This window comes from Rhineura floridana, chromosome 4, assembly GCF_030035675.1.
Source record: "Rhineura floridana isolate rRhiFlo1 chromosome 4, rRhiFlo1.hap2, whole genome shotgun sequence".
Lineage (NCBI taxonomy): Eukaryota > Metazoa > Chordata > Lepidosauria > Squamata > Rhineuridae > Rhineura > Rhineura floridana.
Window position 1 is genome coordinate 193,582,821 of NC_084483.1, and position 13,203 is coordinate 193,596,023.

General features: G+C 47.1%; 1 protein-coding gene across 24 annotated transcripts in view; it reads right to left on the reverse strand.

Moving 5' to 3' along the window:
- Positions 1–10,315, reverse strand: part of NRXN1 (neurexin 1) — a 1,438,606-nt gene extending 1,428,291 nt beyond the window's left edge. For 20 of the 24 annotated variants that reach the window (XM_061625672.1, XM_061625683.1, XM_061625674.1 and 17 more), the window contains exons 1-2: positions 9,816–10,312; positions 387–1,970 (exon numbers count right to left, since the gene is read on the reverse strand). In XM_061625672.1, the coding sequence (XP_061481656.1) occupies positions 387–1,125 (739 nt within the window). In that variant the 5' untranslated portion in view covers positions 1,126–1,970; positions 9,816–10,312. Of the gene's footprint in view, positions 1–386; positions 1,971–8,667; positions 8,770–9,815 lie in introns of those variants that run through there. The other 4 variants (XM_061625662.1, XM_061625685.1, XM_061625691.1 and 1 more) reach the window with 4 other exon arrangements.
- Positions 10,316–13,203: the final 2,888 nt, after the last annotated feature.

A 13,203-nucleotide genomic window follows, 5' to 3' on the forward strand; every position in this document is an offset into this window, starting at 1 on the left:
TGAGGATAAACACACACCTGACAACTTGCATTCCTGTTCTGCATCCTATTCCCCACATTCCCTTGCACACTACTAAGCTGTTCATTACAATGTTCACCAACCACAACCTTCCTGTCCCCAAAACTTCTTATTTCCCCACTGCCACCACTACCTAACTTTCAACTTTGTCTTAAAAGTTACAAAAAATATGGCTACGTAATTGTTCAAAGGGATGGAGGGAGAAGGGGCTCAAATGTTTAACCAAAGGCCCAACATATGAGATGGATGAGGGGAAAGCACAGCTGCAAGATTCACTTGTACAGAGGAAAAGCATGCACTCTCCATCTTCTAACCTTCCCTGTCATTGAGGGAAAGGCTGGCAGGGTAAGGATGAAACAGGTTCTTACCTTCACTGCAGTCCTTCCCATGGAAGCCAGTTTGGGAACAGTCACACACAGCCTGGTCATTGAGCACTGAGCAGATGCCACCATTGAGGCAAATGTCATCCCTGGCGCACAGGTGACTCTGTTCATCATCCAGCCGCACTTCTTGACTCTCCACAGGCGAGGACTGTGTATAGTTGACCCTTACATCTGTTATCCATCCTTTGAAGGGCTCCCGATCCTTCACCGAGGAGAATGTGACTTTCAGAGTAGCTGAACGTAGCTCTGGAGGCAACCCTCCAAGAAACAGGCCACTAAAGACTGTCATGTCCCGCCGCTTGGATTTCACTTCCACCCACTTAGTCTCTGTCTGGTCAATAAGTAGCGTCGTGTTCTTAAAATTGCGACGGATGATCACTGTGTGCCACAGATTGTCATTGACGGCCATGTCAGAGAGCAAGATGGCGGGTTCAGCGCAAAAGATGGAGAAGCTGAGCTGGAGCCTCCCGCCTTGGGTCAGAATTAACTCCAAGAAGTCACAGAAGCCCTCATCATCAAAGTAAAGGACCAGGCCACTAGAACTGCGGGTCTTCATGTTGAAGCTCATCTCACTCTCACAGCAGGCATTCCATTTAGGGAAGCGAGTCCACTGCCCCTCTGCTCCTGGGAACTCTAGGCCGCTACCAAGCTCAGCCCAGCATCCCAGAAGAAGTGCCATCCACAGCAGGAGGCACCCTCCACGCCTGAGGAGCACAGGCCCCATTCTTCGTGGGGTGGGGTGGGGGAGAGGGGGGAGAGGAGGGGGGAGTGGTGATGGGGGGTTTGAAGCAGACAGGGTAAAATCTTTCCAGTAACCGCTCACACTAGATAAGTGAACTCTTGCTTCCCTAGTGGACTGTGAGGGAGTAATGGCAGCTGCCTCCCCCAGCAGGAGAGGCTGAGGTGGGGTGCACCCAAGATGTAAATCCCTTCTTCCCTCAAAAAAATGGGGGAAGGAAGAAAGAAAATATTTCAAGCACCAGCAAACGTGAAACCTTGACAGCTGTAAAAATGTCTTTATAAAACAAAAGGCACTGGTAGATGTTATTCAGTCATCTGCTTAGCTTGGCAAGATGTCGTAAGGATGAGTGAGCAGAAATTTTAGAATCAAAAGCCCATGTTGCGGAGTTGGAAAGTAGATGGAGTGGGAAGGCCAACAAGTCACCCAGAAAACCTTCTCCAAAGATCCACAAACCCAGCAAGATTTAATCAATATCCCAGCATACATGGAGGAAACAGTATCCAAGTGCATGTAGAAGTCATCTTACCCATCAGCTGTATTTTCCCAGGATTTTCCCTCACCTTTCACTGTAAGCAATTGCCCGAATCCAATCCGATCTTCTCAAGACTGCTCCTCTCGTCAGATCATGGTCTGCCTGCCATGTAGTAGATCAGGAAATTCCCAATAGGGCTGAAATCCAGTAGCTGTCATGAAACTCAAAAGCTGCTTAAAATGCAAAGCTTCACAGCTCCTATATTGTTTTCCTTTGTGCAAAGCCAAAACTAAGAAGATCCTGGTGTTTGATTTTTTTGGAGGATTTTGCACTGTGCTCTTTAAAAAAAAAAAATCTGTAAAGATTTAAAACAAAACAGAATTACATTTACAACCCTGTGGACTGCACAACTGAAAAGTAAAATGAGCCTGTAAAAGGGGTGAGGGTAACCTCAGTTGTAAATAAATACAATCAGAGGCAAGTTCAGTTTCTCCTGCTGCAACAGAGCTAAACGTCCATACTTTATGCAGTATACCGAAAACAAATGTCTTGTGATGAATCCTATATTGTACAAGTTAACTCTAGTAACTGTTTTTAATGTCCAAGACTATTTGCAGCAGTAATTTTCGGACTTAAAAATCACTGAAAATACTTCATGTACAGAACATGTTGTAGCTGAAAGCGACATTAAAAGGAGTTACTTGGGTATCTTCAAACATAATTTATGATAGAATCTATGCCTACTATCCTCCAGTCAGTGATGTTGCACGCTATGAACCTCATTAATTCCCCCCAATGTTTTTCCTCCTTAAATCATATAAAGGAGATGTAATCAAAACAGAGACCAACAGACAATGGACTTCCACAATTGTATTTTCCTTGGCAGAAACAGGATTGTGTTGGTTATATCTATAATATTTCTTGCCATCTTTAACTGCTGATCCATTATTGCAAAGGATGGGAGTGGCGGGAACCCACATGGATCCAGTTAAATTTCTATTACATACAGATCACAGTTCAGCCAATCTCTGCTGCCATCCCTTTAGGACCAGGGTTAGCCAACGTGGTGCCTTCTAGATGTTGTGTGACTCTTATCTTTCGTCATCCCTGACTATGTCATGCTGGCTGAGGCAGATGGGAATTGTAGTCCAACAATATCTTAAGAGCATCACAGTGGCTACCCCTGCTTTAGGATTCTGCATAGATCTCCAAATATTCCTTTATTGTTTCACACTCCCAAGTGTGTGTGGTGTGGCTAAAGCAGTTTGTATGTTTTAAGACATCTCCCACCACTACCTAAATGCTCCCAACTGTATATTTAACTTAATGAATAATGCATATATCTTTGCAGTCATAAATCCGTGGCCACCAATGTCCCACAGCAGCAGCACTCGCTGTCATCCAGCAGAACCATGGCACATGCAACAGCAAATTTAAGCCTTAAGGTAGGAGCTATACTAGAGCATAACCTTCCCCTAGACTACGGTTAACCTATCAAATGTCATATTATTTCTTAATATGCCTCAAGTAACTCAACTACCTCTTGCCATCCTTAATTTGCATGGTATTACATTGTAACCAGAAACAACCATGTGCAAAGCAGGAATGCGGGAAGGGGGGGAGCTTGATTTTGTGTGCTGATTGGTACAAAGCAGCATCTTCCGATTGTTGGTGCGGTTTCGTATTTTGGAACATGCTGGGAGGAACAATACAGTGGTTTAATAACTATAAATAAATCCAGACAGTTGTCAAGGTACTTCATAACTTTTAATGGCTCAAGATGGTGGATGCACATGCCAACATTCTGCAATTTCTCAGGGCATGCTTGTTTTTTATTTTTTGCTTTGTGTATTTTAATACTTTGCAACTTCAAAGGAACAAAAGAGGAGATGGGTGGTAGTATAATTCTAAGTCTTGGCACGTTTATAATTGTTTAGGCGCATAAGAATGTGGCTTTACACCAAGTCAGACAATTGGACTACCTAGCTCAGTAATGTCTACACTGACTAGAACTAGCTTTCCAGTGTTTCACATAATTCTATCCTTGCCTTGGTGGGAGCCTGAATCTGGGACTTTCTGCATGCAAATAATGTTTTCTATCACTGAGCCATGGATCAGTTTATATCAGGTGGGCCCATTTAGTAACAGGGAGATATGTCAAGAGTGGGCATCATTTTGTAACTGTTTAGAGTGGGCTGTATTTGTGGAGAAGAAAAGGTGTGTCCGTGTTGGAAATGCCACATAGAATAGAGCAAAAATCGAGAAGCAATCAAGCTTTGGGATCTTCCCCTTTCCAAAAGTACTCCTTTAAATTAAGGGGTGTGGAAATTTCATGAGGGTATGAAGCAGTGTGACAGAAACGCAAAAATTCAATTCCGTTAGCAGGTATTTTACAATGCTATTCCCAAACCTGCTAAAATTGGTCATACCTTCCAGCATGTCACAGATGGACAGAGATATGTTTGCAACACCCCTATTCTAACTCACTTAACCCAGCTCCCCTCCACTATTACCCATTTGCTGAAGGTTCCTAACTGCCATATATATTTTAACTATTCTGCTTTAGCCTATCCTCCATTGATCCAAGACCCAAAATTTGGTGTCTGCCAACAATGCAACCATGGTTCAAAACACTGTGCAGCAGCTACAATGAGTAAAATCAAAGGCTACATATTGGGTGCTTCCTTTAGCATTCAGTGACATCCATGCATTTATATGCCAGTACACTAGAGAAGAAATGCATCATTCTGAACTCCAGTGCTGAGATTGAAATTCTAGACAACTGGGGTTGTGGAGATGACGAGGAATAGGATTAGGCTGAACTCTTAGGAAAACCCAAGCAACTCATGCTTGCAAAATGCTAGAACGTAAGGCCAGACCTACCATTACACAAAGTGAGGCAGTGGAGACCAGGAGTTGCAGGGGGCACTGGCCCCCAACCACATTCTTATATTTATGTGTTACCAACATAACAGAAGGAAAAAGAACAAACACTCTCCAACAATGTGGATTTTTTTGATGGGATATTTACTGAGACCTTTTGCAGGCACTCTAAGTGGTACAGGTGGGCACAGTGGTGCTCATGAGCACCACACTGTTGATCTCTGATTCCATAAAGTACTTTAAGTTGTGTTTGCACACACAACCACTCTTATTAAGTGGGATTTAATAATGGATTTTCCTCAACTTATTGCAAACATAACAGAAGGGTGGGGGAACCCACAGTCCCACCACCATTTTTGAACCCCTTTTATTGGAAGACAGAGCTGTTTGTACCACACAATTTGTCCCGCATCCCCCCTCCAGCTAATCTGCTACGCTGGGGTGTGGTGGAGAATGCGGTCCAGCCCCTAACCTTCAAGGCAGATTCAACAGCCAGCGTCTGAAGGTAGAACGGGGGCAAGGATACCATCTTGTCCTTTGCCTCAGAAAGAAAAATGTATTGGGAAGACCCAGCTAGCAGGACATCATCCCAAGCAGAAATAAATAGGTAAGGATAAAATAGGGGCAAGAATTTACTAGGGACAGATCGATACTGTATAGGCTGTTCCTAATAAACAAGGGCAGGTAGAGCATTGTAATTGTGGCTTGGCGTCAACCCTGCTCAAACAGCAGGTAAAGTATTGGGCCCAATAGCGGCACCAGGAAATAAAATCGGAGCGGGGACACAGAAGGCGCAAAGTATATTTCCAGGTGGGCGAAATATACTCGGTGGAGCGAGCTCCTCCCGGCACCGCCCCTGATTGGGCCCGACGGTCTTTTTCCACGCAGGCTGTCTGAAATACCGCACACGCGTGTGTTTGTGCGAGGACGTTGCCACTAATAATTATGGACAGCGACAGCAGCAGCAGCCTCCCTTCTCCTCCTGAGCCGGACGAGCCCGCAGAGACTTCCGCTGAAGACACAGCAGGCCTTTCCCTCTCGGCCTCCAGCCGCAGGCGCCGCGGCAAGGCGGGGCAAGGATAGAGGCGCTGGCACGCTTGGCGCCGCGAGCTGCGCCGGCCAGCCCGGCGTCTCTCTCATACGACGGTCCGTGTGAGGGAGGCGGGGAAATTTATGGCACCGCATTGAGCCGGCGCTCGTTCGCTCCCTCCTCTTTCTCTCCCTCAGCTCCTCCTTACGGGCTCACAGGCAGCGGCAGCTGGAACTCCGCCTCGCCCAGCTCCTCCTCTCGCCTGACAGCGCGCGAGGCGCAGCGGCCGGTGCCTCGAGAAGCTCGCCGCAGCTGGAGAGAAAGAGCCTGGCTCTTCGCTGCGCATGTCCCGTCGCGCCAAACGCGCCCAAATTCCCTTCTTATGTTGAAGCTGAGGAGGCGAAAAGAAGGGTTAAGGGTGGGGCCTCCCTGCGTGCGTGTTGGAGACGGAGCGACCGCGCGCGCCTGCGTTTGGCCGAAAGTATCCCAAGAAAGAGAGGGGGGCGGTCTGTTGAACGCTCTAGAGAGAGACGCTCTAGAAGCGGATGAATGCCGTATCTGCACGCGACCGAGAGAGGAAGGGGTTACTCGCGAAGGTAGAAGGAAGAAGCATCCCAGGAATAGCAGCCGTCCGCCAGTCTGCGGACTCGCGGGTCTAGTTAGCACACGCGGCTAATCCCTCTGATTGGCCGGAACTCTCCAAGGTCTACAGACGGGGCGGAGAGGGGGCTTCTCAGCCATGCTTTCTTACAGGCTATTGACTGGAAGGCACCTGAGACCTTCTGCAGGCAGAAACAACACGCGCGCTCTACCGATGAACTCTGAGCCCGCCCCAAGGATGTGGGTGTGCTCGATGCCTGACGCCAAGAGCGAAATCTGGGTTGGGTATCTCACTCACTGCATGCAAAACACGTGCGCCACCACTGAGCTTCGGCCCTCCTCACAAAATAAAGGGCCTTCACATGGGCGCATACGTAGCTCTGCCTTTTACAGAGTCAGGCCATCTATAGCCCGATATTGTCTCCTCTGACGGGGGGGAGGGGAGGTCACCTAGTCCAGCTAACCTGAGATCCTTTCAACTGGAGACGCCAAGGATCTAAACCTCGGGTTACCTGAATGCAGAGCGTGCGCTCTGCCACTGACCCATTATGAGCTGTTGCTGAGAAGGTGGATGTGCTTGATGGAAAATGCTAAAGGACAGGCAATGAATGTGTGGGTGGTGGGGACTGCAAGAGATGGTTAATTAATTGCTGTATGTGAGAATGGCAGGAAACCGCTTTTTGGATGAGAGAGAACGAATTTGATTTGAAAGCACTGGAGAGACTGATTACTTGACCCTGGGCTTAACTGTTGGGGAGGGGGGTTGGCAAAAAGCAGATCAGAATTGCAGGAAGGAGTTAATTTGTGTAGGCATAGGTGCATGAAAGGGAGACAGAAAATCACAAGAAAGAGCTGTGTGTTTGGTGTGAGGGAGAGTGAGCAGCAGGCAGAGAATGCATTAATTTGGGAGTGTTGCAAAGAACCACAGAAGGAACTGTCTGTCTCACTCCCAGGAGTGAAGTATATACTCTGTATGAAGAGAGGTGTATGTCTACACCAGTGTGAAGGGGGAGGAAGAGTGAGCATTGTAGGAGGTGTGCCAAGGTGCTTCAGATAAGGAGTTGATGAGTGTGCAAAAAAGGAGTGTGCAAAGGAGGATCATGGTGGGCGTGTTCATACTCTCCAGGACAGGTGTCCTGGTGGTGGTGTAGGAGTGAGAACAAGCTGCTATTACATGGTGAGAAGCGCAATGAACAAGGACGTGGAAAGTGTGTTGGTGTTGTTGGATGGGTGAACTGCAGGAGCGGTAAAGTGCATGTGAGAGAGAAACATTGTGGCACAGTGTATATTGTCAGTGCATCATCATTAAATGTGTAACTTATTGCAGCGGGATGGGTGGGCTTAGGGGGTTGCTGCATGTGTCAGAGGCAGAAGGTGTGTGTGAGGGGAGGTTACTGTGCCTGAGAGAGTGAAATGCATCTGCTGCAAGTGATGAGAACAGGAATGGGGAAATTGTGTGTGAGAGTGTGTGTAGGGGGGCTGCACTCACACGCATGTGTGCCAAAAGAGAATTTACATTCTGCAGGTTTGAAAATCAAAGGTGAACATGTGAACAGAACAACTTGCATGTAAGGATGAGGGCTGTTCTTGCTGCTGAGGCCACTGTGAGGCAGATGGTCTGTACACCTCATGGCATATGTTCTGCACCAGGAGGAAATGAACATGTTCCAGAGATAGTCGGTTTCCAAAAGTTCCTGGAGCCACAGCCATCCACAGTTGCGGCCTTGATGATAGTTTTTGTCGCCTTTTGTCTGCATGTTATAGAACTTCTTGAGAATGGCTTTTGGAAGAGGCCGCTCTGTGCAGAGGCCAGAGAGGAAAAGATAGGAGTGGCATGAAAGCTGTGGATAGGTAAATGACAGTATGATTGAGAGTTAAAATGCTGCCATGAAGGAGTCTCCTCTAGCCTGCCTGTGAATGTGAGTTAATCTGGTTACTATAGGTATCTTTTCTGGGGATAAATCATCTCTCTCTCTAATTAAGGGAAAAGGTCTGTGGCTATTGTTGGATTGCCACCCATATAGGAAGGGTAAGATCTGTGCCTGTTTGGAGGAAAAGTGGCCAACCGGGCTGCCAGGTCGGAAGGTTGGAAGCTGGACAAGGCTATATGTGCATCTTTCAATACACACATACACATAAGATATCAGGAGTCTATAGCAAACATCCCTACAAGTGTCAGCTGGAGAGAACCTCTGAGCTAAGGGGATCCCTCTTCAAAACCCATCTTGGATGCAACTGAGGGGCAGCCCCCTCCCTTCCTTTGCTTCTCCCCCTCCTCACACGCCCAAACAACAGCAAGTAAATAAATTATTAAATAAACAGGCACTTGTTTATTTATTATGGCTGAGATAATGATAAACAGCACTGTCTAGTCCTTTGCAAAACAAGTAAAGCAGATATATTTCAGAAGATGGATTGCTGATCTAACATGCCTGCCTTAAGTGGGCTCTCAGACCCATATATATATATATATATATATATAATCTTTTGTCCTTTCTCTTTAATTAATATGGTAAGGATACAATATTCCATCGCTCACCAATAAATGTAACGCCCTCCTTTAAAACTCCCTTACTGGGGTTATTTAAAAATTAAAGCCAGGTTTTGGTCACACAGGTGCCCCAACTGAGCTATTAAAAATAAGGGCGGCGGAGCGTGGGGAAGGGGGAGGCGTGAAGGAAACGAGAATAAAAGGAGAGAGACCGACATAAGACAATAAATCCTTAATAAACAGCAGGTCGTTTTGGCACATACAAGCTGGGCAGTGTCCTGCTGCTCTGTCCATAGGATTCTCTACGGCTGCGGGAAAGACCTGGACAGTACACGAATTATAGACTGAAATAAAAAAGAGGCTTTGGGGAAGGGGGGTAGGAGAGAGAAAAACAACCTTTGCTGCAGCCAAAGAAAGAAGCGCTTTAGTTCAAAAGCAAATACTTAGCACCACCATTATTTTCATATATTTACGGTTACTTAGCGCCCCCCCCATTTTAATACATTTCTATCTAATTATTTGCTAGAATCAAATCCTTTCTTTGGCTAGTAGAAAAATGGGTATCATCATCATCATCATCTTTTGTCCCTCTGCCTAGGGAGGCTGTAGATATACAGACCGAATATCCAAAATAAGGCATCCACAGGGATGAGAGCAGTTTCTTCCAACACCTTGTATAGGCAAAGGGGAGGAGATCAGGAGAATCCCCCCCGCGCGCGTCTGCCCTCCTTTTCCCCCTCAACGGATCTCACTCAAAACGTCCCAAAATATCAACCTTTCCTCAAACCACTTCTCCATCCTTTAAGCCGCTCCCCCCTCTCCAAAATGCTGATTTCTAACGCCAGATATGTTACCCACGAAGGCGTGCGTTGGTGGGGGCGCGCGGCAGAGAGAGAAATGCAATAGGATCGATGTCCCCCTTCCCCGAGTCTCTAAAACGCCAGCAAGATTCCCCCCTCCCTTCACCCCCCCAATCGCTAATAAATCACCGCCGACAGCCTTTCAACTTCCTCGCCGCCACCATCACCTCGCCTCGTCGAAATCATCTCCCTTCTCTTTCCAAACGCGGCGAGCCGAGTCCGCTCCTTGGGCATCCTCGACAGACCCGAGCGCCGCTTAACGGCTCTCTACCGTCTCCAGCCTCCCCTCCCCGCCGAGACCTGTCCCCTCCCCACGACGGTCTTCCAGCTCTTTACCTGCACGGATTTTCCTCTCTGCTCCTACAGACGGATCTTGAGGCGTGTGTTGCTCAAAGAAAATTTCCTTTAGGTTCTTTTTCTAAAATGATGATGATGATGATGATGATAAGGCAGGATATGGGGGTGGGAAGGCGAAGAAGGGGCAAGGGGGGGAGCGGAAAAAAAAAACCCCAGCGCCGTCCCTTGCCTTTTCAGCAGCGTCAAGCTCTGGCTTCTATCTATCTCCCCGAGTCAGGGAGGAGAGCCGAAGGGAGGGAGGGCCGGCTGGCGGAGACCCACGTGACGCCTGCTTGCTGTCTGTCTGCAAGAGGAGGGAGGAGCCGGCCTCTCTGCAGCATCGCGGACGGCAGCCGCTGCCTCTCTCCGCCACAACGTCCATCGCTCCTATCGCATCCTTGCAGAAGAAGGAAGAGATCTTCTCTTTATCAGGGAGGGCGGCGGTGGCGGCGGGGGGAGAACTAAATGCAATTTATTGATATATATGTTTTAAAAAAACCTTTTGTTTCATTCTCTCTCTCTTGCACCAAATTTTGGTTTCCTCTTCCAAGCAGGTGACGCGAGTCTTCTTCTAACATGCCCCCTCCCCAAGCTTTTGCACAGCAGGGTTCCTGTGTATGCATATATACGCGCGCGCGCGCACGCACACACACAGACTCACTGCAGGTTTTGAATCCTCGTGGCCCTTGTCCTCGGCTGTCCTCCGCTAGGAAAAGAACCGAGGACCCCTCCCCCCTCGCACGCCTCAGAGGGGTTGTCGATTTTCACAAGACACGCATCCTCCACACGGGCATGCACACAGTCCTGTTCAACTTGTGTAGGGACCAGTGCAGACACACAACTTCCTGGAGAAAAACAAAAGATGACGAAGGTACCTTTAACCAGGAGCGCTGAATGTTCCAGCACTTGCGGAGATCCTGGCTTTGGGTGCCTGTGTGTTAAGTTGCTGCGCCGCTCAGTGAATTAGTGGTATAGATGGGACAATGTTCTGGGGTCCCTTCTTGCAGGAGAAGTGGCAGGTAGCCGAGTAAAGGATGAGCATCAGAAGAGCCCTGCTGAATCAAAGCAAAAGTCTGTCTAGTCTACCTTTGCCACCAGTCAGCCAGATGCCCTTTGGAAACCTCAAGCAAGCAAAGCAGGAAGGTAGCAGGAGATCTAGTACTTAGAAAGGTATACTGCCTCTGAATCTGAAGGTTTTATTTGGCTAGTATGGCTAAGAGCCATTGAAAAATGAATCAGCTGTGAATGTGTCTCATATTAAAATGCATCTAATGGCTGAGATGTTTGTCAGCTCTTGGTGTGCAAAGGGATGTGTTGGACTGCATCTTTTGGGCTCATCCATCTTTGTCAATCTCTGAAAAGTTTTGTTCTGGATAAATCAAAACAAAACAACCTTGCTCCTTCAACATAATTCTAAAGTAGAAATTAATCAACCTTGCCACTGCCAGGTGGAGTTTGTACATCAAGTCCAACTTGCCACTCTCCCCAGCAGGCTAGGGGGTTACCAGGCTAGGAGGATCTGTTAGTGCCAGATTTGGAAACTGACTCTATGATGCCACAGTCATATTCTGGCACAAAAGTGAACTGCAAGCTCTGGTGAATAAATCCCTTTATACACCTCTGCTCTGATTGGTTGTCTCCAAGATTCATCAAGACTGGTCAACAACAACACAGATTGCCATGTAGGACTAAGATCTGGGCCAAAAAAAAGTAATTTCAAGTTGTAAACATAAAAGTTTGACAAGACTGACTTGCACGTTTAGAATCCAGATTTTGTGGGGAAAGGCTAATTCTTTTGCCAGATTTGAAAGGAAGACAATCAAGGCCAGCCATCTTGAAAATCCAGTTTTGTGTATGAAATCAAGATTCATGGTGTGAAATCAGGGTTTTGCCTCAGTACTAGATTTTTTTCGCGTGATGGTTTCCTGTGTTTCCTGCAAACATTCTAAGCCAGAGTCAACCTTTGTGAATATATGAAGCTGTATTTCAGAGATAATGCAATCGAGTGGTATTTGGAAGGCTATATTGACACCCAGCCTGGGCAACCACAGGACCTCATGGCTGCTCCACTCCCTCAGGCTGTCCCTTTAAATCCCCATCCCACTCTGTCTCTGTACTCAAGCTCTGTTTCTATTTGCTCCTTGATCTGAGCTGGAGCATTCCACTAGAATACGTGTGGGGAACCATTGGCCCTCGAGATGCTGCTGAACTGCAACACCCATCATCCCTGGCCATTGGCCATGCCCGCTGGGGCTGATGGGAATTGTAGTTCAGCAACAACTGGAGGGCTAAAAGATTGTCCACACCTGCACAATCAAGATAAGTACCATTCTTGTCCCTTGCTTTTCTGAGCTAGACCATCTTGCCCGGATGGATCTTCCTTTTTTGCTTTTGTTGTGCTTTCAGAGTAGCACTTCACCTTTGATCTGCAAAATGAGATTTCAGAGCTTTTCTTCTCTGTGGCTCAGTGGTAGATTGCATGCTTTGCATGCAAAAATGCCCCTGGTTCAATTTTGGCATATCCAGGTACTGCTGGCTTGTTTGCTGCCTGAAACCCTGAAGAGCCGTTGCCAATCAATGTAGACAATACTGAGAAAAATGGACCAATTATCTGACTTGGTATCAGGCAGCTTCCCATGTTCCTACGTTCTTACTATCTTCCTGTCCTGAAAAGATTTTTACCCACAACCATGACAACATTTGCTTCCAGCCCATTAAAGACATATTCACAACCCAACGTCTGAGCATAGGCATGACATGGTAATTAGGTTGCTTTAGTAGAGTTTTGAAACAAAGCATTTGTCAAGGACAATATTATCCTGTTCCATTTATTTTATTTGTGTTTCGATGGAGGAGAGGAGAAGGAAGTAACCAGGGCTGGGAAAGACACTGCCTGAGATCCTAGAAAGCATCTACCAATCTGGTTTGATTGTACTGCTCTAGAGTGACTATTTCTCTGACTCAGTAAAGCAGGGGTCACCAACCTTTTTGGGTTAGTGGGCACATTCTGAATTTTTCAGAAAGGTTTGTGGGTGCCAGTCACAAAATGGCTGCCTTGGGGGGGGTGGCATAATGCAAAATGGATGCCACATCTGAAAGAGCAGAAAAAGGGGAGAGCTTCACAAAATATAGAGAAAGGGCACCTGCATCAGCCATTGCTCTTCTCACTTACAGAGAGACGTTCTTTGCACCTCTCTGTTCAGAACACAGAGGAGTGTGGGTGTCCAATGAAATATGGGCATGTTTAAGGGAGAGTGGTCACCATAGGAAGCGGGGCAATGTAAAGAAGAACTGAGCAGGAAGAGCAAACATTCTATTGTGCAGAGTGGATTTTTGAGGGGATATTTACTGAGACCTTTCAAAGGTGCCATACAAAGTGCTGTCCTAT